We start from the raw sequence: 24,885 nt of genomic DNA, 5'->3' as shown, positions 1-24,885 counted from the left end.
TCTTCACCAATGAGCCATCTCTCCAGCCCAAGACTTCAATATGATTTTGTTTAGTTTGACATACATAAATACAGAAATAGTGATAGATGTTTGAGTAACATGGATAAGTTATACATGCTATGTATTATGTACATACTGTGTTTGACTATTTCCCAGGTCTTTAAAACTGAAAGTCTAGAAGCAGTGTCGTTCTGATAGCACATCCACACCCAGATCATGGTATCTAGCTATTTATTTGAGATAGGGTTTCACTATGCAGTTTTGGCCATTCTAGAGCTTCCTATGTAGATCATGCTGGCCTACAACAGAGAAAAACTCAATGAGGGGTGGGTGTAGTGGTATTTGGAGAGGTAGGTGGGTCTATGTGAGTTTGATACTAACCTGGTCTGCATAGTGAATTCTAGGACAGCCAGAGTTACATAGTGAGACACTGTCTCAGAAAATTAAAAATAAAATAAAAAACTTGCTGGGTGGTGGTGATGCATGCCTTTAATTCTAGCACTTGGGAGGTAGGCGGATCTGAGTTCAAAGCCAGCCTGAGTTCCAGGACAGCCAAAGCTACACAGAAAAACCCTGTCATGGGGGTGGGGGGAACTAAACGGTGGTCCACGAGATGACACATCAGGTTAAGGTGCTTGCCAAACCCACAGACCTAAATTTCATTCCCAGAGCCAATATAGTAGAAGGAAAGAGCTATCTCCCACAGGCTGTTCTCTGCTATGCTATAATACAAGTACACCTTCACGCATGCACACATACACAGATAAAAAGCTCAGTGACCAGAGATGGAGCAACAGGAACAATAAAACAGACTTACTTATTCGATATTACTAAATTGAATATATTTATTGTATTATAACTCATAGCATAAATATATACTGGTCAATATTGATACAGTAAAAACTAGATTCTTTTTATAGAAGAAATTAATTTAGGTAGATATCCAGAAGGTAGAACTAATCTCCCTCTTCCTGAGTAGGGGATAACTTTATCTCTCCTTCCAAGGACAGAGTACCTGAAAGGGAAAATTAGTCCTGCATAGTGCAGAGACCTCTGGATCTACCTGGTCCAAGTGACTAAAGTTCAGTGGCTCCAGTGAGAGCACTGTGGGGTAATTTGTATCCCTGATAGAGTTCGAGGGTAAAAGTACTTGTGTTTGATAGTCTTCTGAAAACTAGTAGACACCGTCTAAACGTGCGGGCATCAAACTCAGATTGAAGTACATTCTATCAAACTATCAAGGTTGTGAAAATCAAGGAAAACTGAGAAACTTACGGAGGAGACTCAGGGCTCTTGATGATAATTATAAAGTGATATATTTAATTGGATCTTGTAACAAACCATGGCATTAGTGGAAAGACTGGTGAGACCTGAATAATGTCTAGAATTTAGGTAGCGTGTGCCAATGTTACTCTCTTAGTTTTAACAAATATAAATATTTTAATAATTTACTATGTTCTTGTGATGATAAAGTTGGAAACTGGGTGAAGGTTATACAGAAATTCTGCGTTGCCTTTGCAATTTTCTGTTAATTCAAATTACCCCAAGGCCAGGTGTGGTGGTGCATGTCTTTAATCCTAGTGCTCAGGAAGCAAAGGCAGGTGAATCTCTGTGAAATCCACCAGCCTGAGCTACATAGTAAAACTTTTGTCTCCAAATAATAATAATAGTAACTTTAAAAAGCATTCTGTGCACATACTGTAAACATGGATTGTATACTACTGTTCTGCATTGAGATCTTGTCCATTATCAGTGTGCATAGAGCTACTTTAGTCTTGTTTTCATATTTGGGCTATTATGAATAAGCTGCAGGGAATGTGGGCATATGAACATCTTTTTAGATACTAATTCATTTGCTTTGGTGTAAAACCAGGAGTGTTATAGCTGGGTCGTAGGCTATTTTTGTTGTTTTGTTGTTGTTGTTGTTGTTGTTGTTTTACTTTATGAGGAACCTCCATACTGTTAATTCATAGCAACAGTTTACAATCTCACCAAGGATGTTTGTACACAGATTCACACTTCTCTCTGTCCTTATTGGACCTTGTTGCTTGTCTGTTTTGTAAGTACCATCTTTGACAGTTATAAGGCCAGAACCCCCAGGGGCTTTAAAAGTTCTATGAGTCAGGTCTTTTAAATGTACAGTTCAGCTAAATTTGTAGCTAGGTATTTTCTCTCTTGTTCTTTTTGATCTTTCCTCCTTTGCACTCCATGTGGATGTGCTATCCCCTGGTTTATTCCGTGTTAAGGATTGAGCTCAGGACTCAGTGCATGCTGGGCAATCACTCTACCAACTGAGCTACACCTTCGGTCCTGATTTTTTTTTTAACCCTTTATGCCATTTGTCCCCATTCATCCTTTATGCTGTTTTTTAGGCTATATATGTGTATATACACAAAGGTTTTTTCATTTGATAACACTAATTTATACATAGCTTATTTTTTAATTGCGTATACAGACATTTCAATTACAGAAAATAATGCTTATTTTTCATTTTTTAAATATTCGACATTACATATCTGAAATATGGCAGTGTCTTTCTTATCTAGGAGGACATCTTGTCTAGCAGTATATGGTCTCCTAGTGTAAACAGGAAACATTCAACCACTGAGTACTGTTTTATGTTTTCATATTTCTTTTATTTCTTCTAGATGTGAAATCCGGTGGCTATACAGTGTTACAAGTGGTAGAAGCCCTTGGGTAAGAACCTCTGTTCTAGAATATTTCTCCAGTCTTGTCTGGATACTTTCAGAGTTATTGCTTCCCTGGAACCTGATTTTCTTCTTGTAGTTAAAAGCCCCCTATCCATAGCAGCACTTGAATATAATTGTAAGCCACAACAGGTTCTGACTCAGCCTGCAGGTTTGGGTGAAGTGGGTGTCGAAGGCCTTCCACTGGTCTAATTGGAACTAGACTTCTTGTGCTTCCTTAGATCCAGCTAATCCCCTTAGGAGCCTAGTTGCCCCAGATGGCTCAGGCATACTGTAGGTCCAGTTTCCCTGTCTGGAGAGTGCTCAGGACATGGACTGTGCTAGATCCTCACTAGTGGAAGATACTTGGAAACAACTAAAAGAACAGTGTTGTAGGGATCAGAGAGATGGCTCAGTGGTTAAGAGCACTGGCTGCTCTTCCAGAGAACCTGGGTTCAATTCCCAGCATTACATGGCAGTCACAACTGTCTTTAACTCCGGTTCCAGGGGACCCAACACCCATGGCAAAACACCAATGCACATAAAATAAATATTCATAACCCAGGGTTCTAAGAATCAGATAAAATACATGCCTATAGTCGAGGGCTTGCTTTCCCCAAACCTCATACATAGCAGACCACTTAGATTGACAAGTCTTACTAATATGTTATTGTCATAGTCAGCCTTGTCTTCTGAAAATTGAAGGAAAAATTTAAAACTGGCATGTCTTACACAACAGATCATTTGGCTTTTCTGTTTACCTTCTTGTGGTGGTAAGGGTTTTTGTTTTTGTTTTTTCTTGGTTTATCTGTATAACCCTGACTGACCTGTAGCTCACTCTCTGGACAAGACTGGCCTCAAACTTAGAGATCCAATTGCCTCTGCCTCTGGAGCACTGAGATTAAAGGCTTGTGCCACCACCACCAGGCAATGTTTTGTTTGTTTTTATTAATAGTTTTTATTGAAAGTATAACTGACACAGGGTTGAAGAAATGGCTTAGGGATTAAAAAAAAACTATGTCTGCTCTTCCAGAGGACCCAGGCTTCATTCGCAGTACCCAGTATGGCTGCTCACAGCTGTCTGTAACTCGTGTCTCAGGACCTGACACTCCCTTCTGGCCTCCATGGGAACCAAGCATGCACATGATACACAGACATACATGCAAGCAAAACATCCGTACACATAAAAATAGATAAATTGTGTGTGTGTTTGTAAAACTGACATACCACAAAGTTCACCATTTTTTTGGAGGGAGTTTCAAGATGGGGTTTCTCTATATGGCCCTGTCTGTCCTGGGACTTGCTCTGTAGACCAGTTTGGCCTCAAACTTGGGATCCGCCTACTTCTGCCTCCCAAATGCTGGGATTAAATATGTACACCATTACTGCCTGGCCAAAGTTCACCATTTTAAAGTTTGGAATTTTGTGCCTTTTAGTACATTGATGGATCTGTGTATTCTTGCACACGATCACCATTTGAACATCTTTATTACTCCAAAATGAAACTGCTGCTCCTCGGCACTCATTCCCTTATCCCTGTTGTGGAAATTTCAGATATGTAGAAGCAAAAGCTGTGTGACTTTCGTGTCTGGTTTCTCTCACTTAGCATGAATTTTACCTTTCTTGTTGCTGTGATAAAATACTCTGACGAAGCCAGGCGGTGGTGGCGCACGCCTTTAATCCCAGCACTCGGGAGGCAGAGGCAGGCGGATCTCTGTGAGTTTGAGACCAGCCTGGTCTACAAGAGCTAGTTCCAGGACAGGCTCCAAAACCACAGAGAAACCCTGTCTCGAAAAACCAAAAAGAAAAAGAAAAGAAAATACTCTGATGAGCGATTTAAGGTAGAAAGGGCACATTTTTGGCTCATAGTTCAAAGGTTCAAACCTATGTCAGGGAAATCCTGGTGGCAGGAGTTTGAGGCATAAATAAGATCACATTGTATCTAAAATCAGGAAGTAGAGGTTTTTCCATTCATACAGTCCAAGATTCTATCCCAGAGAACATTGTTTCCCACATTTAGGGTTAGTCTTCCCCACTCAGTTTCATCCAGAAAATTCTTCACAGGAATAAGTACTATTGGTAATCCCTCACAAGTATGCCTACATCTTGTCTCCTGGGCGAGTCTAGATCATGGCAGGATAACAACCAATGTTAACAGTGCAGCTTGTTTACAAGGTTTCTTTGTGTTGTATGTCAGGTCTACATTTCATTGCTCCCTAAGCAACATTCCATTATATACCAATGACCAACGTTTTGTTTAACTATTCATGAGTTATGATGGACATCTGGGATGTTTCCATTTTTGTGCTTTTATGAAAAATGCTGTTATGAGCATTTGTGTGCCTTGATCCTTTTTTAAGTGCTGCAAATGGACAATATTCTACCTGCTAAGCAGAAACATTTCTGAGTTCCTGTCCTCAGAATACAGTCAGGAGTAGTTTTATTTCTATACCAATATAGTTCCTTTATCTTTGAGGTTTCACATAAACCTCTCAGGATCAGCTTTCCAGAAGTCTACTTTCTGCTCAGGTTATGTTTAAGTTTAATCTCAGGAGAGCTGTTTGAATGTAAGTCATCTTGTTGCTTCACTTCATTTGTTCCCTTATCAGTAGTCCTTCCTAGTTAGAACTGCTGCAGTTAGAGTTGTAGCTCAGTTTGTAGAGACCTTGTCAACATGCTCAAAGACTTTCAATTCCCAGAACAGCCTAGAATCAGGCATAGAGGTGCTATACAGCTGTAATCCCAGCAATCAGGATATGAAGGCTGTTCTCAGTTATAAAGATTTTTGAGGCCAGCTTGGGCTACATGAAACTATCTTCAAAAAAAAAAAACAAAACAAAGCAAAATCCATTCATCTTTGTAGCCTTTTGTTTTTAAAAGGTTTAGGTGTGTGCAAGCATACCTCCTAGGATCTTTTTTTAAAAAAATATTTATTTATTATGTATACAATATTCTTTCTGTGTGTATGCCTGAAGGCCAGAAGAGGGCACCAGACCTCATTACAGATGGTTGTGAGCCACCATGTGGTTGCTGGGAATTGAACTCAGGACCTTTGGAAGAGCGGGCAATGCTCTTAACCGCTGAGCCATCTCTCCAGCCCACCTCCTAGGATCTTAGTTGTTCAACATTGTTTCCTCTTAGCAAGGCTTTACAAATAGCCCAGTGTAGTAATGGCTCACATCTATAATCCCAGCACTTTGGGAGTCCAAGGCAAGAGGATGGCAACAAGTAAGTGCAGCCTGGACTAAGAATGAAGTCTTGTCTCTAAAAGCAAAACAAAAAAGGGGGCTAAAGAAGTATCTTAATTAGTAAAGTGAGTTCTGTCCCAGCATCCATTTAAAAGGCCAGGTGTGGTACACATTCTTAATCCTGATGCTGGATAGGTGGAGACAGGCCAGCCATTGAGAAACCCTATTTCAATAGACATAAGATGGATAATTCCTGAGGAATGATACTGAAGGTTGACTTCTGGCTTCTGTGTACATACATACATACATACACATGTGCATTTGTATTGACATACATGTGTATCTGCACACACAAAAAATTTCTTGTTTTAGTTTGCAAAAATCTGCCTGCCTTCAGTAGAAGCTGCAGCTGCCAGACATCTCTGAAGCCCTGTGGGTGCTGTTCATACCTCAGGGGAGAGAGAATAAACATAATGCTCATTGAGTGCCAAGTAAGGGATGCCAAGACAGAAATTTCTGTTGACTGTGATGTCACACGAGCCTTTGGTACTGCCAGACTAATCTAGGGATAGATTTGGGGGCTTCAGGCTTCAATTAATTAATTAATTAATATTTTTTGAGGCAGGGTTTCTATGTATAACCCTTTCTGTCCTGAAACTCACACTGTAGGCCAGGTTGACCTCGAACTCAGAGATGTGCCTGACTCCCAAATGCTAGGATTAAAGGTATGTGCACCTCCCAGCTGGAGTATCAGTGTTCACTGGACACTAATGTTATTAGCTCAAGGGTACCTTCCATGGGTTGTTTTTAAACACTTTTAGGAGGGTGTGACTCTTTTGCTAAGGGAGTAAGTGGGACTAACTGCAGAATATTTCCTTTATAATTTGAGCTCGTCACTCACAGATGTTTTCTGTCTTGCTGTTTCCCAGGTCATCTCTGGAAAATCCAGAACCCCGAACTCGGGCACGAGGAATCCAGCTTTTGTCACAGGTGCTGCTCCAGTGTCACTCCTTGCTCCTGGAGAAGGAAGGTACTTATATTGCTAGTAGGAACATCTTCCTGAAACACATGGCCTACATGACATGCACAGGGAAAGGCCGCTTAATGTATCTATGAACAACTAATTCAGTGTCTTCCTTACTGGTATATATGGCAGAGATGGTTAAAATTAAATTACAAGATGCATCAATTTCAAATATAGTCTTTGATCATTTGTTCATTGTATCTTAGTGTCCACATTCTGTAAACATATATTACCTACTGCCTGGCCCTTTACAAAAAGTGCAGATCCTGTACTAAACCCCCAACTCTTAAAGAAACAGAAGGCAGAGGGCTTTTTGATGACTCATTGGGTAAATGCAGTTACTGTGCAAGCCTGACAACCAGAGTGATCCCTGTAACTTACAGTATAACATGAAACTGCTCTCAGTCCCCAGCACCAAAGAAAAAGAGAAAAAGTTCCATATGGTGCATCTGGGACTGATAAGATGGATGGCTCAAGGTAAAAGCACTTTAGGAAAAATCCGGGAGGCCTGAGTTTTATCCCACATGCAGGTGGAAGGAGAGAACTGGCTTCTGGAGGTTTTCTACATGCTGCATACCACACTGGCCTAGTCACTGTTCTGTTGTGTGAAGAGACACTGTGACCAGGGCAGCTCTTGTAAAAGAAAGTGTTTAACTGGGGCTTGCTTACATTTTCAGAGGTTAAGTCCATTCTTGTCATCATGGGAGCATGGGAGCATGTGGGCAGACATGATGCTGGTGAAGTAGCTGAGCGTTCTGCATATCCACATCCACAGGCAGCAAGTAAAGAAAGATACTGGTCCTGGCTTGGGCTTTTGAAACACTTCCAGTGAGACACTTCCTCCACTAAGAACACTTCTTAATTCCTCTCAAATAGTGCTGCCACTAAGCATTCAAATATAGGAACCTATGGGTGCCGTTTTTATTCAGACCACTACATGCACATAAAATAATGAAGTTGAAAGGGAAGCAATTCTGAGGGTTTCACTGTGAACTTCTATGAGAATGAATACAAGAGCTTTCCTGTCTCTAACTCACAAAGTAAAGGTGTCATCAAGTGGGAGCCATTTCTTGATTGAGGAGGACATTTGTAGGGAAAACCAAAATGGAATGGCATTAGGAGGCAGATAAACAGAGCTGGGGGCCTTCCTCACACCTGCTAAACTGAAGGCTGGATCTGGTTTGTGCAGTGGTACATCTGATCCTGTTCTATGAGAACCGACTGAAGGACCATCATCTTGTGATCCCATCTGTCCTCCAGGGCCTGAGGGCACTGGTGAGTATTTCTCATTACATAACTGTGTTTGTGGGAGCCCTTGTACAGTTCTCTCCCGGCCTTTTGGGGATGAATCTTCACATGCCAAAGGATAAAGGCCCAAATGCAGCAGTAAAAGCCAGCTCTACAGTTCTTACTCTTGAGAGTAAGTCACCCTGTGTTGTTCCACTTTACCTTGTATATAAACTTCACCTATAATCTACACTTAAAAACAAAACAAAAAGCTTTCTTTGGGGAACTGGAATTTGGCTGGTTTGAAAGGAGCTGTGAAGAAATGCTCAGCTAGAGAAAGTTTCTCACTGTGAGTGCTTCCTCCTACAGCAGGATGTTAGAATGCCAAGTTACCTAACAAAAAGCATTGTAGAGCTTTGTTTTAGAGACGATGTTCTCATATCTTCCCTTCTCTCCCAGAGCATGTCTGTGGCCCTGCCTCCTGGGCTGGCTGTCTCTGTACTTAAAGCCATCTTCCAGGAGATACATGTACAGGTGAGTGATAATAGCTGCAAGTTTACTTTTTTGCTAGTCTTTGCCTTGTAGTCGTTGATATATTTAGAATTAGGTGGTAACACAGATTGTCTAAACTGAGGTCATATACAGGTATCTCTTTATAATGGCTAAGGAGAGGAAGGCATGGCATTATATCTGACCTGTCTTGCTAAGATATACATGAAACAAGTTTGGGTTACTGGCATCACTGTTGTGGTTGTGCTGGTAGGTCAGTAGCCAGACCTTTCTCTGTGGTTCCTCTTAACTCAATCTTGTTTTGGTTTAGAAAGAACTATCCACTAGAGATTGTGAAGGCCAAAAAGGTTGTATTGTTTGAAGTATTCTTTGTTTTCTTTCTTCACTTAATTTCCTTTCTTCTCCACTCTTAAGTCCCTGCTACAAGTAGATCGCCATACAGTATTCAGTATCATCACTAACTTCATGCGATCACGGGAAGAAGGTAAGAGGCAGGACTGTGTGAGGAGTACGAAAAACAAGCGGTTGCAATCTGTCTCACATTAGAAGGGTATATTGTGGTCTAGGGGATGTGTAGAAAGGCCAGGACTCTGAGGAGTGATAAAGGCTTGGGTGAGGTCAGTCTTCTCCCAGTGTAGGAAGAATACACTTGCATGCACACACAGACTTGCACATATACATATCTTCACTGAGCACTTAGAAGAGAAAAACAAAAAGGGCTGCTCTGCTAGGCCAAAAAGGAAAGAAAGAGACAGCAAGAGGAGAATACAGGCTTTCTATCCCATAGGACAGCAGTGACCTTGTTCTTTCCTTCCCAGAGTTGAAGGGCCTAGGAGCTGACTTCACATTTGGCTTCATCCAGGTGATGGATGGAGAAAAGGATCCTCGTAATCTTTTGGTGGCTTTCCGCATTGTCCATGACCTCATCTCCAGGGATTACAGTCTGGGTATGTTTTTTTAGTGGTGACTAGCTGGTTGAAGCTGGTCAGTCAGAATGAACTTAAGTCAAGTTTATTCTTTCTCTGTTGCCACAGGACCTTTTGTGGAAGAGTTATTTGAAGTGACATCTTGTTATTTCCCTATTGATTTTACCCCTGTAAGTACCACCTTCATTCTCATGATGTTTAGAGACATTGTTCTAGACAATTGAGCAAAACAGACAATTTACATTTTATTTGTTTGGAGGGGGGAGCTTGTTTCTGCGCAGTGTTGGTGCCTATATATGGAGGCCAGAGGAAGATGTTGAGTTCTTCCTTTATCCTTATCTACTTGCTCCAGACCCTCCTGTCTACAGGGTCTGCCACCGAACCTGGAACTGACCGTTTTGGCTGGACCAGCCACCTGTCTCTACAGCACAGCTCAGCTTCCTCCAGTATTGGAGTTACAGAACTATCCACCATTGGTACTAGAGTTCTGTAGCTCCTACTGACACTTGCTCCACTGAGCTATTTCTCCAGGCTGATAGACATTTTAAAGTCCTCATAGATTCATATTTTAGTAAGTTTGGAAATGGAGAAACATCCAGCACCAATGGGGCAGTTGAATTCAGCAGGTACTTGAGAGGAGGACTCCTTAAGTTCCCTAACAAAGCATTCAGTGCTGAGCAGGATTGTTAGCTGTGGTCCTTGCCCTTGAAGGTTACAACATTGAGGTAACATTAGATGTCAAATGAGTGGTGCTGTCTTCATTCTGAAAGATGAGTTTATCGTAAGCTACAGTTGGTAGGAACTGGCCTAGCAGATAAGTCTTTTGGTTGGTTTCCAAGGGATGTATAGAATATGAATCTGTAGTTAGAGGGTGCATCTCAGGTGAGATACAAGCAAATTAACAGAAAAACAAAAACCCAGCACAGTTGCACACAGCTTGTACAAGAAGTGTTTGCTCTTGTGGTCCTTCTCATTCTGCTTTTTATTTCTTTTCTATTGCGAGATACATGGGGTCTGTTGCTGTATGGGATACATGGAGATGTGTACTGCAAGCATTAGTAACGTGGAAGAAATGAAAGCTCTACTCAGTATGCCAAATGATGCATGAGTATTGACTCTGACTCTTAGCTGTCTTTACTTGACATCAGTCACCAGCTTATTTATTCTCAGTTGGCATCCTGTTAAACCACCACTCTCCTCAAACTGTTTCAGATGCAATAACTTCCTTTACAACGCAGAAATGTTGACTCTGGTTCAACTACTGTTTGTGAGGGTGTGCGCGTGCGTGCGTGTGTGTGTTTGAAAAGATAAAACCTCAGCAGGTAAAAGTGCTGACTGCACAAGCCTGACTACCTGAGTATTCCTCGTATTGTTTTGAGATAGGGTCTCGCTAAGTGTGACCATGACCTTGACCTTATAATAAGGCGTTGTCCCTAAGTATTGTAATTACTGGCAATATCACATTTCCTGACACTCTTTATGTCACTCTTAGGAGTTTTTCTTAAGATTTGGTTGTTATTTTATTGATTTTTCTTTGTTTATAGCATTCTGTTTTTAGTTCATGAGTAGATATATCTGTCTTTGTTAGGGTTTCTATTGCTCTGAAAAGACACCATGGCGAAGGAAAACTTTTAGTTAAGGTGGCTCGTTTACAGTTGAAAGGTTTGGTCCATTATCATCATGGCAGGGAGCATGGCAGCGTGAAGGCAGACATGGTGCTGGAGAAGGAGTTGCTACATGTGGATATGCATGCAATAGGAAGCAGACTAACTCACTGGGAGTAGCTTGAGCTCAAAGCCCATCACCACAGTGACACACTTCCTCCAACAAGAGCACACCTACTATGACAAAACCACACTTAAGAGTGCTCTACCTTTAGGGGCTATTTTCTTTCAAACTACCACATGCCACTCCCTAGGCCCCAAAGGTTTGTAGCCATATCATAATTCAAAATTGCGTTCAGTCCAACTTTAAAAGTTCCCATTGTCTTAACAATCCCAAACTTATTAAAAAGTCTAAAGTTCAGAGTCTTTTCTGAGATTCATGCAGTCTCTTAACTATAATCTTCTATAAAATCAAAAAGCCAGGCCGGGCAGTGGTGGCGCACGCCTTTAATCCCAGCACTTGGGAGGCAGAGGCAGGTGGATCTCTGTGAGTTCGAGGCTAGCCTGGTCTACAAGAGCTAGTTCCAGGACAGGAACCAAAAATATACGGAGAAACCCTGTCTCGAAAAATAAAAAAAAATAAAAAAGCCAGTCAAATACTTTCAACATATAATGGCATAGGATATACATAACCATTCCAAAACACAGGGAAGGGAGCATAGTAAGAAAATACTGAACCAAAACAAGACCAGAAACCAGCTGGACAAACTCCAAATTCTGCATCTCCATGTCTGATGTCAAAACGCTCTTCAGATCTCCAACTTTGGTTCAGTTTTGTTGACTGCTACACACTTCTTTATCATGGGCTGGTTCCATTCCCAGCTTCGGCAGCTTTTCTAAACAGGTGTCCCATAGCTTTGGCATCTCCAACATCTTGGGGTCTACAAGGCAATTCCAGCTTCAGCTTCACATCTTCAGACAGTGGCCTCTCTAGGTCTCCATTCAGGGACACCCTTTACAACATGCCTGGCCTCAGCAGCTTTCCTTAGGTGTGGAGGCAAATTCTATACCCACTTCTATCCTTGACTGTAAAGCCAGAACCGTGTGGCTGGGCTGCCAAGTTCTGCTTCCTGGGCTGGAACATGGCCCCCTTCTTACATCTTCACCAGCTTCCTGTTTTTGATTGTTGCCCTTATTGCCTAAATTTTAGCTGTCCTTGAACTTGCTCTTTAGACCAGGCTGGCCTTAAACTCAGAGATGTGCCAGCCTCTGCCACCTGAGTTCTGGGATTAAAGGCATGCGCCACCACACCCAGCTCTAAAATTAAAGCTTTTCTTTAGTTCCTTTTTACTAGTTGGAAATTTATGGCTGGGTGGGCTCTTGCCCTGAGGGCTATTATGAGATTTCCTCTGCCAGGGGAATTAATCCAAAACTCTTCACTTTAGCCCAAGACAGACTTTCCAGACAAGGGCAAAAAGCAGCCACATTCTTCACCAAAATAGGACAAGACTGGTCCATAGGCCACATAATATTCTTCTCCTTTGAAACCTCTTGAGTCAGCACCCCACCATTCAAATCACTCTGCACCACTGTCTTCCATATTCCTACTAGTATGGCCAGTTAAGCAGTGCTTAATGTTCTCCTGCTTTCCTAACGCAATTCCCAAAGTCCATACTTCTTCAAACAAAAGCGCGGTCTAAACTATCACAGCAGTACCCCAGTTCCTGGTCCCAACTTCTCTCTTAGGGTTTCTATTGCTGTGAAGAAACACCATGACCATGGCAACTCTTATAAAGGAAAGCATTTAATTGTGGTGGCTTGCTTACAGCTCAGGGTCAGTCCATCATCATGGTGGTGTGCAGGGAGACATGGTGCTGGAGAAGGAGCTGCTACATGTTGATATACAGACAGTAGGAAGTAGACTGTCTTACTGGGAGTAGCTTGAGCCTAGGAGACATCAAAGCCCATCTCCACAGTGACATATTGTCAGAAGATCACACATACTCCAAGAAAGCCACACCTAATAGTGTCACTCCCTTTGGGGGCCATTTTCTTTCAAACCACTGCAGTATCTCTCAAAAATAATAATGTCACTTTAAAAAAAATTAAAAGTTTTTTGTTTAATTTATGGTGTGTGTCTGAGTAAGTCTATACCTTATTTGTGCAGGTTCCCCACAAATGCCAGAAGAGGATATCGGGTTCCCTGGAGGCACAATTATAGGTACTTTTGAGCAGCCTGATGGGGGTGCTAAGAACCAAATTCAGGCTCTTTGTGAGAACATTATTTGCTCTTACACATTGAGCCATCTCCCCAGCCCTTAAATCTTTTTTATTACATTTATTTGTATGAATACTCATACTGAAACACTGTTTTTGGAAGATATGAACAAGTGTCTGTTCACCCCAGGTAGGGAACAGGCAATAGACTAGAGTATAGATACCACCAAAGTCTTAATTTGTTGAAGCAATTAATTTTATTGGGGTTATAGCAGGAATATGGTTGAAGAGTTTCTTACAGGAACAGAAATGGCTCAAGGTAGCTGTATCACCAAAGACAGCTCAAATAAAAAAGAAAAACTTGGTGCACACTACACCCCCTGCAGGTAGTTCAGCGAGCTGAAAATGTGTTCTTTTTAAAAGTTGGGATTAGCCTCTTCTAGGAAGATTATCTGGTCTTTGTTTCTTCTGCTTGGTTCCTCTGAGACTGTCTCAGAACAATTTTTACTGCTTATATATACTTGGGAAGGGAGGGTTCTAGTGGATCTGGTCAATTTTTCAGGGACTTGTTGAAGCTATTTTAATTGTTTCATGTCTCAACTAGCTTACTTGGAGGATGGAGTGTTTCATCTCTCTGTAAACATTCTGTCTTAAAATACCTTGTTTTGGATTGGCGATATGGCTCAGCCATTACAAGCACTGGCTGCCCTTCCAGAGGTTCAATTCCCAACACCCACATGATAGCTCACTGCTGTTTGTAATTCCAGTTTCAGAGGATCCAACACCTTCACAGATATACATGCAGGTCAAACACCAAATGGACATAAAATAATTTTTTTAAAAAAACCCGTTTTACACCCCCATTTCATACATACATGCAGGTCAAATACCAAATGCACATAAAATTCTTTAAAAATCCTGTTTTTCATACCCATTTATATTCTGTGTCTTAAATTTCTTCAAATTGAAAAATTTTGACCTCTGAGGAAATAGCTTCACAATACACGCCATGGTACATGTGGTGGTAGGTCAGGGGACAACTTGCAGTTCTAACCTTCCATCATATGGGTCCTAGGGATTGAACTCATGTTATCAGCCTTAGCGGCAGCTTTACCCACTGAGCCATCTCTTTGGCCTATGTTACTGGGGGAAAATTTTTTTTTAAGATTTATTTATTTATTATGTATATATTATTCTCAGTACTCTGCCTGCAGGCCAGAAGAGGGCACCAGATCTCATTATAGATGTTTGTGAGCCACCATGTGGTTGCTGGGAATTGAACTCAGGACCTTTGGAAGAGCAGGCGGTGCTCTTAACCACTGAGCCATTTCTCCAACCCTGGAAAAAAATTTTTTTTGAGAGTGTCTGTATAATGATAACTGGTACATGTATGCCACAGGGTATAGGTAGATATCAGAGGACAACTTTTGGAGTCATCTCTCACTTTTGCATCGGTTCCCAGGATTGAACTCTGAACTGTAGAGTTGGCTTTTTGTTTTATTTTGTTTTGTTTTAACTCTTTGGCTCTTTGTTCTTTGCTCTTTTGGGGACCCACCACCCAGCTCCCAAATAAATCACACCCAGAGGCTTATAAATGCCCAGCCTTAACTTGGCTTATTTCTAGCCAGCTTTCCTTAAATTATTTTGTCTACCTTCTGCCTCTGGGCTTTTTCGTTTTCTTCTGTATATTTTACTTTCATTCTTACTTAATGGCTGGCTGTGTGACTAGGTGACTAGTCCCTGGGGCGACCTTTCCTTATTCTCTTGCTCCTCCATCCTCTCAGATTTTTCCTCCCATTTATTCTCTCTGCCTGCCAGCTTCACCTCTCCTTTCCTTACAAGCTAATGGCCGGTCAGCTCATTATTAGACCAAAGTAATACAGCTTCACAGAGTTAAACAAATGCAGCACATCTTTGTCATTAAACAAATGTTCCACAGCATAAACATAACATATCTTAAATAATATTCCTCAACACTAGTTTTAGGCAGCACGGGACTTTAGTTGCTGAACCATCACCAGCCTTATTAAATCTCTTTTCTCTATGTGTGTCTGTGCATGTGTGTATACACTCATATATATATATATATATGTGTGTGTGTGTGTGTGTGTGTGTGTGTGTATACGTGTGTATATATATATATATATTTATATATAAATATATATATATAAATATCCATATTCCTTGTTTTCTCCTAGTTTTTTGAGGGGAAGCCCTGAGTATGTGTGATGGGAATTCTGTATGAGCTTCATTTCCTCCTTTCTTTCCTTCCTTCCTTTCTCTTTTTCTTTCTTTCTTCCTTTATTTTTGTTGTTTATTGTAGGGTTTTTTTGTTTTGTTTGTTTTGGTTTGTTTTTTTTTTGAGACAGGGTCCTAGATGTCCTGTATCTTGCTTTGTAGTCCAGGCTGTCCCGAACTCACAGAGATCCACTTGCCTCTGCCTTTTGAGTGCTGAGATTAAAGGCGTGCTCCGCCACCACCACCCTACTTAACCCCATTTTAGAGTAACTTACATGGATAGCCTGGGAAATTCCCAAAATAATCTTACTTGGCTAATCATCTAGAAAAAGACCTATGTCTGCCTAGCAGAAGAGAGCTGAGAATATCAATACTAGTACCGTATCACTTTGACCTCCTTGTGAAGCACTGAGGCCCTCTACTGCACCTATTCAGTCAAGAAAATTAAATTAAACCTCAGGGATCTGCTATGATTAAGGAAGAATAAGAAGACTATGTAGGACCTCAGATTGTTGTTTTTCTATCCCATTCCCAATTCCACTGTCCCTTAGAATTGCCCATTCCATGCCTTTCAGGGAGTGTGCAATGGGGGAATTAGTTTTTCAGATACCCCCAGGTCTGCCTAGAGTTCTTTCATCTTAGATGTGGGAGTCATTTTCTTACCATCTGCCTTGTATCTAGAATTATTTTGTGTATCTCTTACCTGGTTATCTTCCACATTCTGCTTTATGACTTTTAAAAATAAGAAACACTTTACTGTATTTTTAGTGTGGTTTCCAGAGGAGTAAAGAAAAAATCAAAAATCTGTTTTTTTGTTTGTTTGTTTGGTTGGTTTTTTGAGACAAGGTTTCTCAGTAGCTATGGAGCCAGTCTTGGAACTTGCTGTGTAGACCAGACTGGCCTCAAACTCACAGAGATCCTCCCATCTCTTTCTCCTGAGCACTGGGATTAAAGGTGTGTGCCACCACTCCTGCCTAAAAATATTTTTTTTTTAAATATTTATTTATTTATTTATACAATGTTCTGTCTGTATGCCTGCAGGCCAGAAGAGGGCGCCAGACCTCATTACAGATGGTTGTGAGCCACCATGTGGTTGCTGGGAATTGAACTCAGGACCTTTGGAAGAGCAGGCAATGCTCTTAACCACTGAGCCATCTCTCCAGCCCGCCTAAAAATATTTTTAATGTAGCAGACAATGTATGTATCTTGGTAATAGAGGGCTTGCTTAGCATCCCAAAGTCCTGGGTTCAATTCCAGCACTGAATACAAGTTTGATGACACACACCTATGACTCTGACCCTTAAGAGGTAGGTGCAAGACTATCAGAAGATCAAGGCCAGCATTGGCTACATAGAGTGTTTCAAGTTAGCCTATGTGAGATCTTATGGAAAAAGATGTTTAATACTGTAAAAAATAAATGTCTTGCTGTGTGTCACCACCCAATCCACAACTTAAATCCCTACACTTGAGAGACAGAAGCAGACATATCTGAGTTAATGCCAACATTGTCTACATAGTTCCAGGATAGCCAGGGCTAAAAGAAAGACCCTGTCTCAAGAAATAGAAAAATAAAGTAATGCCTAAAAGACAAAATATGTAAGAGCGAGCATGTCTTCTTGCTGGGACCACATGATGTATGATTGTGCTAGATTGGGTCTAAGTGTCACCTGTTCTGCAGGCTTGCTAGGTTCAGATTAAGGGCTAAGGTGTTCTGTGGTTCCTTTCCATTTTCAGCCACCTAATGATCCCTATGGCATCCAGAGAGATGATCTCATCCTGAGTCTCCGTGCTGTGCTGGCTTCTACACCACGTTTTGCTGAGGTGAGTCTGGTCTAGGTGAAGGTAGTCTCTGTCCAGAGAAGGCTCTAAATGGAGAGCAGCAGGAGGGTTGGACAAAGGGCTCAGCAGTTGAGAACACAGGCTGCTCTTCCAGAGAACCTGGGTTTGATTCCCAGCACCCACATGGTGGCTCACAACCATTTATCACTTACTCTATTTCCAGATGATCCATTACCTACATGGCCTCCGTGGTACCAGGCATGCATGTGGTACACAGGCATTCATGCAGACAAACACTCAGGCATGTAAAATAATAGAAACAAGGGTTTTTTTAAAGTAAAAATATGGGGAGAAAGAATACTCTTACATTTTAGCGTATGCCAAGCATTTTCAGACTTTCAGTATCAAAACTTCACCATCTTATCTCCTAAAATACTAATCTCTTTTGTAGGCATTGTACTTGATGTCTTTCAACTTTGCTAATGTGCCTATTTCTCAGGTACCACAACATGGCAGGAAAGTTAGCTTACAGTTGTAACTCCTGGCCTGCATCTTACTTCTTGATGTGGCAACTGTCTCTTAGGACTGATGACAATACAACATGGTTGTTGGTTCTGATGGCTAAGATGCTATCTCAGGCTGAAGTTTTTCCTTCTTTCTTACAGTTCTTGCTGCCTCTGCTGATTGAGAAAGTGGATTCTGAGATTTTAAGTGCCAAGCTGGATTCTCTGCAAACTCTGGTGAGTAGGATCCAGCCATTCTTACAAAAGTTAGTGGCACTAAAAATACAGTTTCTGGCTGGAGAGATGGCTCAGTGGTTAAGAGCATTGACTGTTCTTCCAGAGGTCCTGAGTTCAATTCCCAGCAACCACATGGTAGTTCACAACCATCTGTGATTAGATCTGGTGCCCTCTTCTGGGGTGCAGGTACACATGCAGGCAGAACACTGTATACAAAATAATTAAATTAAAAAATAAAAATACAGTTTCTTGGACAGCTGAAGGCCAATTAGTTCATGTACTTCATGGGCCCATATTTGGGCTTCTTTGGTTGGTCTAAGCCCAGTAGCATTCATATTGTTTTACTCTGTGTGACCAAGAACTGGTCAGTGCTCATCTTTTTGTTGGCTTTTTTTGTTTGTTTTTGTTTTTTGGATTTTTGAGAAAGGGTCTCTTAGCCTAGTCTGGTCCTGATCTTTTTACCTCCATCTCCCAAGTACTGAGATTAGTTGTGTGTTGCCACTCCAGACTTTGTTTTAGGGGAAGGTGTGTTAGAAATTAAACCCAGAACTTCATATATCCATGGGCTCTGTCAGCCTTATGCTCTTAAGAATGGTAGTGCACGCCTTTAATCCCAGCACTCGGGAGGCAGAGGCAGGCGGATCTCTGTGAGTTCGAGACCAGCCTGGTCTACAAGAGCTAGTTCCAGGATAGGCTCCAAAACCACAGAGAAACCCTGTCTCGAAAAACCAAAAAAAAAAAAGTCAGAGTAAGCTCTTTTCTGTGCCCTGGGTATGACTGTTAGGATGCCTTGAAGGTTTTCTTGCTAGAGTTCACCATGTATCCCAGAGCATCTTGAGTATGAGCTTCCTGATGCCTGCCATTCTCTTGGCAGAATGCTTGCTGTGCTGTATATGGACAAAAGGAACTAAAGGACTTCCTCCCGAGCCTTTGGGCTTCTATCCGCAGAGAGGTGAGTGTTAGTTAAATAATCTCATTGCTGTTAACTGACAGGTGTCAGGCACGAAGGGAAGTAATATCCCTTCTCTGTCCTCTTCCCTATCTTCCCAGGGTCAAGGTGCTGTGTTTGTTATTTCAGTGAGCAGGCAAGGGGATAGATAGACTTCAGTTGAATGGCAACGGAGACAGTTCCCTTATGAGGGCTACCTGCTTGGTGATCGTACATGACCACCTTTGTACAACACCTACTTCTTGACCTCTCATTGCAAGGAACATAGGTTATTGTGTTTCTGGCACCATCTGAATGTAAAGGTAGAGAAAAAGACATAAAACAAGGCTTACCATCACCTCTTTTCAGAGTTGGTGACCTGTTTCTACAAACTGTATGTGTCATTCCTAGTGAGACAAAGACTTGTTGAACATATAACCAGGAAAGAAGATACTAGGTTGGGAGTTTTAGCTATCATTGCTGTGCCCCAAACTTTCTCAAATGTATATTTCTGACCCCAAGGGGAAAAAAATCAAAAAGGCAGTGGTTGGGTGGGACCTCATCTGGTACAAGCTTACCTTAGTAGCCATGGGATCCCTTCCTGACAGGTGTTCCAGACGGCAAGTGAGCGCGTGGAGGCAGAGGGCCTGGCAGCCCTCCACTCCCTGACTGCGTGTTTGTCTTGTTCTGTGCTGAGGGCTGATGCTGAGGACCTCCTTGACTCCTTCCTCAGCACCATTCTACAGGGTAATGGGAACTTGGAGCCAGCAAAGGGAGTGAGCACCTTAGAGCTAGCATTCCTTTAGGGCCAGTGGCCCTTTATGGGTGTCTCCCACATGTTCAGTGATTAGAGGACTGTGGCCCTACATTGTATCAAAGACAATTAGATGGTAACTGGTAGCAAACAATTCCAAGTGTCAGTGAGCAGTCTCTATGGATAATGGGGAATCAGGCACTATTTGACCTACTCCCCAGGTCTGTGATTGCTGCCTCTCTAGACTGCAGGCATCATCTATGTGAACCAGATATGAAACTGGTGTGGCCTAGTGCCAAGCTGTTGCAGGCTGCTGCAGGTGCATCTGCCCGGGCCTGTGAGCACATCACCCGCAACGTGCTTCCCTTGCTCCTGGAACAGTTCCACAAGCACAGTCAGGTAAGGAACAGGTGGGAACTGGTGCTGTGGTCCCTTTCTTAGAGACTGAAGCTCTGGTTTGGGCCCAGATAGATCTGGGTTTGCTCCTGTTTGCTTCTTGTTCCTTATTTCCTCTCACATAGTCTCAGTCTTAAATAGAAGGTTAATTCTTAGAGGATCAGGACTGAAGTACTTGAAAATATTCTTTGACCCCAGTACTCGTTGAAACATTACAGAGCAGCCAGCGACGGACAATCCTTGAAATGCTCCTGGGTTTCTTAAAGCTACAGCAGAAATGGAACTATGAAGAGAAAGGTGAGGTCACTTTGTAGTTGAGTTACCCTGGGCAGTTGTTGAGCCCTATTGCCCAGGAATATTGCAGCAGTGTGCTGCAGAGTAGTCAAGAGGAGTGGACCTGTTCAGAGATTGCAGTATAAGACTATACTAAATGAATTGTCATTTTCCAGTGTGTGTCCTAGAAGTCCAGTGGTTTGAGTTCTTAAAATCTGCCCCATGTTGTCTGTAGCACTGCAGACAGGGATAGGCCATAAGCCCTCTGACCTGGCCTCTATTTTTCCTAGATGAAAGGCCTCTGACTAGCTTCAAGGACCAGCTGTGCTCATTGATATTCATGGCTCTAACAGACCCCAGCACCCAGCTTCAGCTTGTTGGCATCCGGACACTCACAGTTTTAGGTTCTCAGCCAGGTATGTCTTGAATGAGAAAAGATAAGGGAGTGTATTGATCCCTTCTTGTGTTATCTGTCTTAAGTGAAGAGCAGTGGTTTCCTCATTATCATTGCAGCACTAGATGATGTGAATTTCTGATAGGATTTCTCAGAGGGGTTGTAGCTGCAAGGAAGGAAAGCTGAAGCTTGTGTTCTTTGTAAATACAGATCTTCTGTCTTCTGGGGACTTGGAGCTGGCAGTAGGTCACCTGTACCGACTGAGCTTCCTGGAGGAAGATTCCCAGAGTTGGTGAGAATCTAAAGCAGTGAGGAAGAGCAATGTTTTTTCCTGCCTTTTTTTATCAGCAGCAGTAGCTGCTGCAGCAAGAACCAGAGTTCTATGCTCTGTTATTATTATTACTGAGTGCGTGGAAAGATGTAGGACTACTCTCTCTTCTTGGTCATTAGAAGACCTATCCAGCCAGGCAGTGGTGGCACACACCTTTAATTCCAGCACTTGGAAGGCAGAGGCAGGCAAGTCTCTGTAAGTTTGTGCTCAACCTGGTCTACATAGTGAGTTCCAGGACAGCTAGGGCTACACAGAAAAACCCTGTCTTGAAAAAAACAACAAAACTATACACACACACATAAAAGAAGACTTATCCAATTATGTTTTGTAGGACTTGGGTCTTGCTTTTCAGCAAGGTAGCCATGAGAGCCCATTCTTCCTGCTGGCGGGCCTTGGGAAAAGAATGATGGGCCAAGGCTCAGCTAATACTCTTCTTTGTCTCCAGTCGGGTGGCAGCACTGGAGGCATCTGGAGCCCTGACCACACTCTATCCTGGAGCCTTCAGCAGCCACCTGCTACCCAAGCTTGCTAAGGAGCTACATAAAGGTATATGTGCTAATCCCTGGCCCAACCCTTGCCAGTGGGGCTTTCTGAAGAAGGCCTTTACACCATCACACAGTGAAAACTTATCTCACCAATTGCTTTAGGTGAGTCAGATGTGGCTAGAGAAGATGGTCTTATGGAAAGTTCTCGGCATTTCTACTGTCTGCAAGCTTTGTCAGCCATTTCAACACATCCCAGCATTGTCAGGGAGACACTGCCTCTGCTGCTGCAGCATCTCTGTCAAGCATACAAAGGTAGCTACCAGTTACCAACAAGGGGCAGGGCTAAATGGAACCTTGGGCTAGGGACTGTAAAGTTGTAATTGTAGTTGTTGTACATAGCAGTGGCGTGGTAAGCTCTTTAAAAATCAATACCTAGTAACTATAATAATATTAGAATAGTAATACAGTACGTGGATTATATATTTATGATTGTACAGGATGACATTTCTATACACATACACCAGAAGAAAAAAAGTGATGTATCTATGAACTTAGATATCTGCCCATTTTGTGTCTCAGAAGTGTTCAGAGTCATGTCTACTAGTACTTTGCAATATTCAAGAAACTTGTCATCCATAGTTCCCCTGTTGAGCATTAGGGGCCATGTCTCCTGGGCCTGGGGAGATGGTTTGGTCAGTAAAGTGCTTTCCTCACAAGCACAAAGACCTAAGGTTCTATCCTGGCACCTACGTAAGAAGCCAGGCACACTGGCCTTAGTCTCAACTCTGAGGAATTAGAGACAGGAGGATCCTCACTCAAAAATAAAGTGGACTGTGATCACAGAAGACACCCACAACTATCCATGTGCACACACCCACCAAAAGCTCTTCCGATCCAGCGTGGCATCCAGTATGTCCTCTCTCTGTTCTCACTTTCATTTTCTTTCTAGGCTCTGGCACCCAATATTTGAAACGTGAAATATTTTTATTTCTTGTGGACATGGTTAACTTAAAAATAAATGAAATGAAAGAAAAAGCTCAGTCTAACCCAGTCAATCTCATTATCTTTAAACAGTGAATGAACTATTCTTCTTGAATTACACATATACATGTTCTTTGACTCAGGAATTCTTTTTTTAGAGATCCTGTTATTTTATCTGTATGTACGAAAGTTGCACCATGAGCTGGGGATATAGCTTAGTTGGTAGAGCACTTACCTAGGGTGTATGAAATACTAGTTGGCATCCACAGCCCTGCATCAAATTAGGCATTATCTTACCTACCTGTAAACCAACACTAGGAGGTAGAGGCAGGAAGATCAGAAATGCAAGATTATCCTTGGATGACCCTTCCAGAGGACCTTGATTGAATTCCCAACACCCACGTGGCAGCTCACTCCAGTCAAAAGGAACCCTGATGTCCTCTTCCGGCTTCTGTGGGCACTAAGCCTGCATGTGCTATATAGACAGATGTACAGGCAAAACACCTATAGGCACTTTTTTTTTTTTTTAAAGAAAATACCTGGAAGTGCTTGAGAGAAAAACCCTATAAAGAATATGACTTTTCTCTCCATACAGGGAATATGGTTACAGAACCCAGTGAAATTACTGCTATCTGTCAAAGTCTCCAGCAAGTGGCAGAAAAATGCCAGCAGGACCCTGAGAGCTACTGGTATTTCCACGAGACAGCTGTGCCCTGCCTGTTTGGTTTGGCTGTCCAGGCTTCCATGCCAGGTAATTTTCTGTGCTTCATATTCTAGGAAGTTGGCTTTCTCCTTGCGTTAGACAGCACCAGCACCCCTGGGTATTAAAGTACATCCCACTTAAGACAAGGATGACCAGAGACAGTAACCAGAATCCAGTGGTGATGGCAGCAATAAAAGGGATGCAACGGGCTGTGCTACTAGTTGATTAGGATTGAACTCTGGAGTCTAGTGGGCCTGGTTGGGTTTTATGTTCAGCTCGCAAACTTTTTAAGATAACTTATCGTTCTCGTGTGTGTGTGTGTGTGTGTGTGTGTGTGTGTGTGTGTGTGTAACATTTCTGTGTTGATGTTCTAACATGTGCATATATATGTATACATTATACATAGAACCACACATATTACACGATCACAGCGTCATTGGTAAGGATTAAAGGTACTGTATGACAACAGTGCTCATTGTATGATAGTTGCTATAAATAAGACCCCATAAAGATAAGCATATGTCTTGAAAATTTTTAGAAGACTGACGTTTCTACTTAGTGTCAGGACTGCCCCTTTTAGCCGGCCTCATTTTCTACTGTTGACTAGTGTAAGCCCAGTGCACACTTGTCTTATGCCCCTAGTTTAGACCAGTACCACTTCTGCCTCACTGCAAGATTTTAAACACTAACTTTTCTGCAGGATATATTGACTTAATTGGCTTTTTACCAGGTGTGGTGGAGTACTCCTATAATCCCAATGGAAAGTAGAAGCAGGAGGATTAGGAGTTCAGGGATAGCCTGGGCTACATGAAACCCTTTTCCCAAAAAAGCATGGTGGTCCATGCCTTTAATTCTAGCACTCAAGAGGCAAAGTCAAGTGGATCTCTGTGAGTAAATTTGAAGCTAGCCTGGTCTACATAGCAAGTTCCAGGCTAGCTAATGCTACATAATGATACCCAGTCTCCAAAGATGGTAGGGAACCCTGAAATATTAGGGGCTAGAGAGATAGCTCAGTAGTTCCCAAACTTAGGTGGCTCATAACTACCTGTCACTCTAGCTCCAGGGGATCCCATACTCAATTCTGGACTCTGAGGACACCTGCATTCATGTGCATAGCTCCCCTACCCCCAGCACGTGCACACATAATACATATATACATAATTTAATTAAAAATAAATTTTTTAGAAAGAATACTCCAGAGTTAGCCTGTTATGAGGTGGACAAGAACTACTTTGAATTCCTTCCTCCTTCCTTGCTAGTCTCACTGTTTAGCTCAGGCTTGACCATAAGCCCATAGTCTTCCTGCTTCAGGCTTTTAAGGCTGATATTAATTATAGGCAGTCTTGACCCAAATTTGGATTTGTTTTTTCTTTGAGAGACAGGGTGTAGTCCTGGCTGTTGTGAAACTTGCTCTGTAGACCAGGCTGGCCTCAAACTCACAGAGATTTGCCTGTTTAAAGGCATATAAAGGGAATATGCTGCCACCTCCAGGCCAGATTT

General features: G+C 42.1%; 1 protein-coding gene across 1 annotated transcript in view; it reads left to right on the top strand.

Annotated features, from left to right (window-relative positions):
• The window catches only part of Mms19 (MMS19 cytosolic iron-sulfur assembly component), a 38,686-nt gene that overhangs the window by 7,537 nt on the left and 6,264 nt on the right, over positions 1 to 24,885 (top strand). Inside the window, exons 2-19 of the mRNA XM_075974106.1 lie at positions 2,649 to 2,697; positions 6,805 to 6,905; positions 8,089 to 8,174; positions 8,586 to 8,660; positions 9,051 to 9,120; positions 9,455 to 9,583; positions 9,671 to 9,732; positions 17,356 to 17,442; positions 18,066 to 18,140; positions 19,015 to 19,092; positions 19,677 to 19,815; positions 20,067 to 20,221; positions 20,437 to 20,515; positions 20,782 to 20,907; positions 21,096 to 21,177; positions 21,662 to 21,762; positions 21,864 to 22,013; positions 23,278 to 23,433. Coding sequence (XP_075830221.1) covers positions 2,649 to 2,697; positions 6,805 to 6,905; positions 8,089 to 8,174; positions 8,586 to 8,660; positions 9,051 to 9,120; positions 9,455 to 9,583; positions 9,671 to 9,732; positions 17,356 to 17,442; positions 18,066 to 18,140; positions 19,015 to 19,092; positions 19,677 to 19,815; positions 20,067 to 20,221; positions 20,437 to 20,515; positions 20,782 to 20,907; positions 21,096 to 21,177; positions 21,662 to 21,762; positions 21,864 to 22,013; positions 23,278 to 23,433 — 1,800 coding nt within the window. The remainder of the gene's footprint in view (positions 1 to 2,648; positions 2,698 to 6,804; positions 6,906 to 8,088; positions 8,175 to 8,585; positions 8,661 to 9,050; positions 9,121 to 9,454; positions 9,584 to 9,670; positions 9,733 to 17,355; positions 17,443 to 18,065; positions 18,141 to 19,014; positions 19,093 to 19,676; positions 19,816 to 20,066; positions 20,222 to 20,436; positions 20,516 to 20,781; positions 20,908 to 21,095; positions 21,178 to 21,661; positions 21,763 to 21,863; positions 22,014 to 23,277; positions 23,434 to 24,885) is intronic.

This window comes from Microtus pennsylvanicus, chromosome 5 (genome assembly GCF_037038515.1).
Source record: "Microtus pennsylvanicus isolate mMicPen1 chromosome 5, mMicPen1.hap1, whole genome shotgun sequence".
NCBI classification, from domain to species: Eukaryota; Metazoa; Chordata; class Mammalia; order Rodentia; family Cricetidae; genus Microtus; species Microtus pennsylvanicus.
This window is presented reverse-complemented; position numbering and strand designations above follow the sequence as displayed.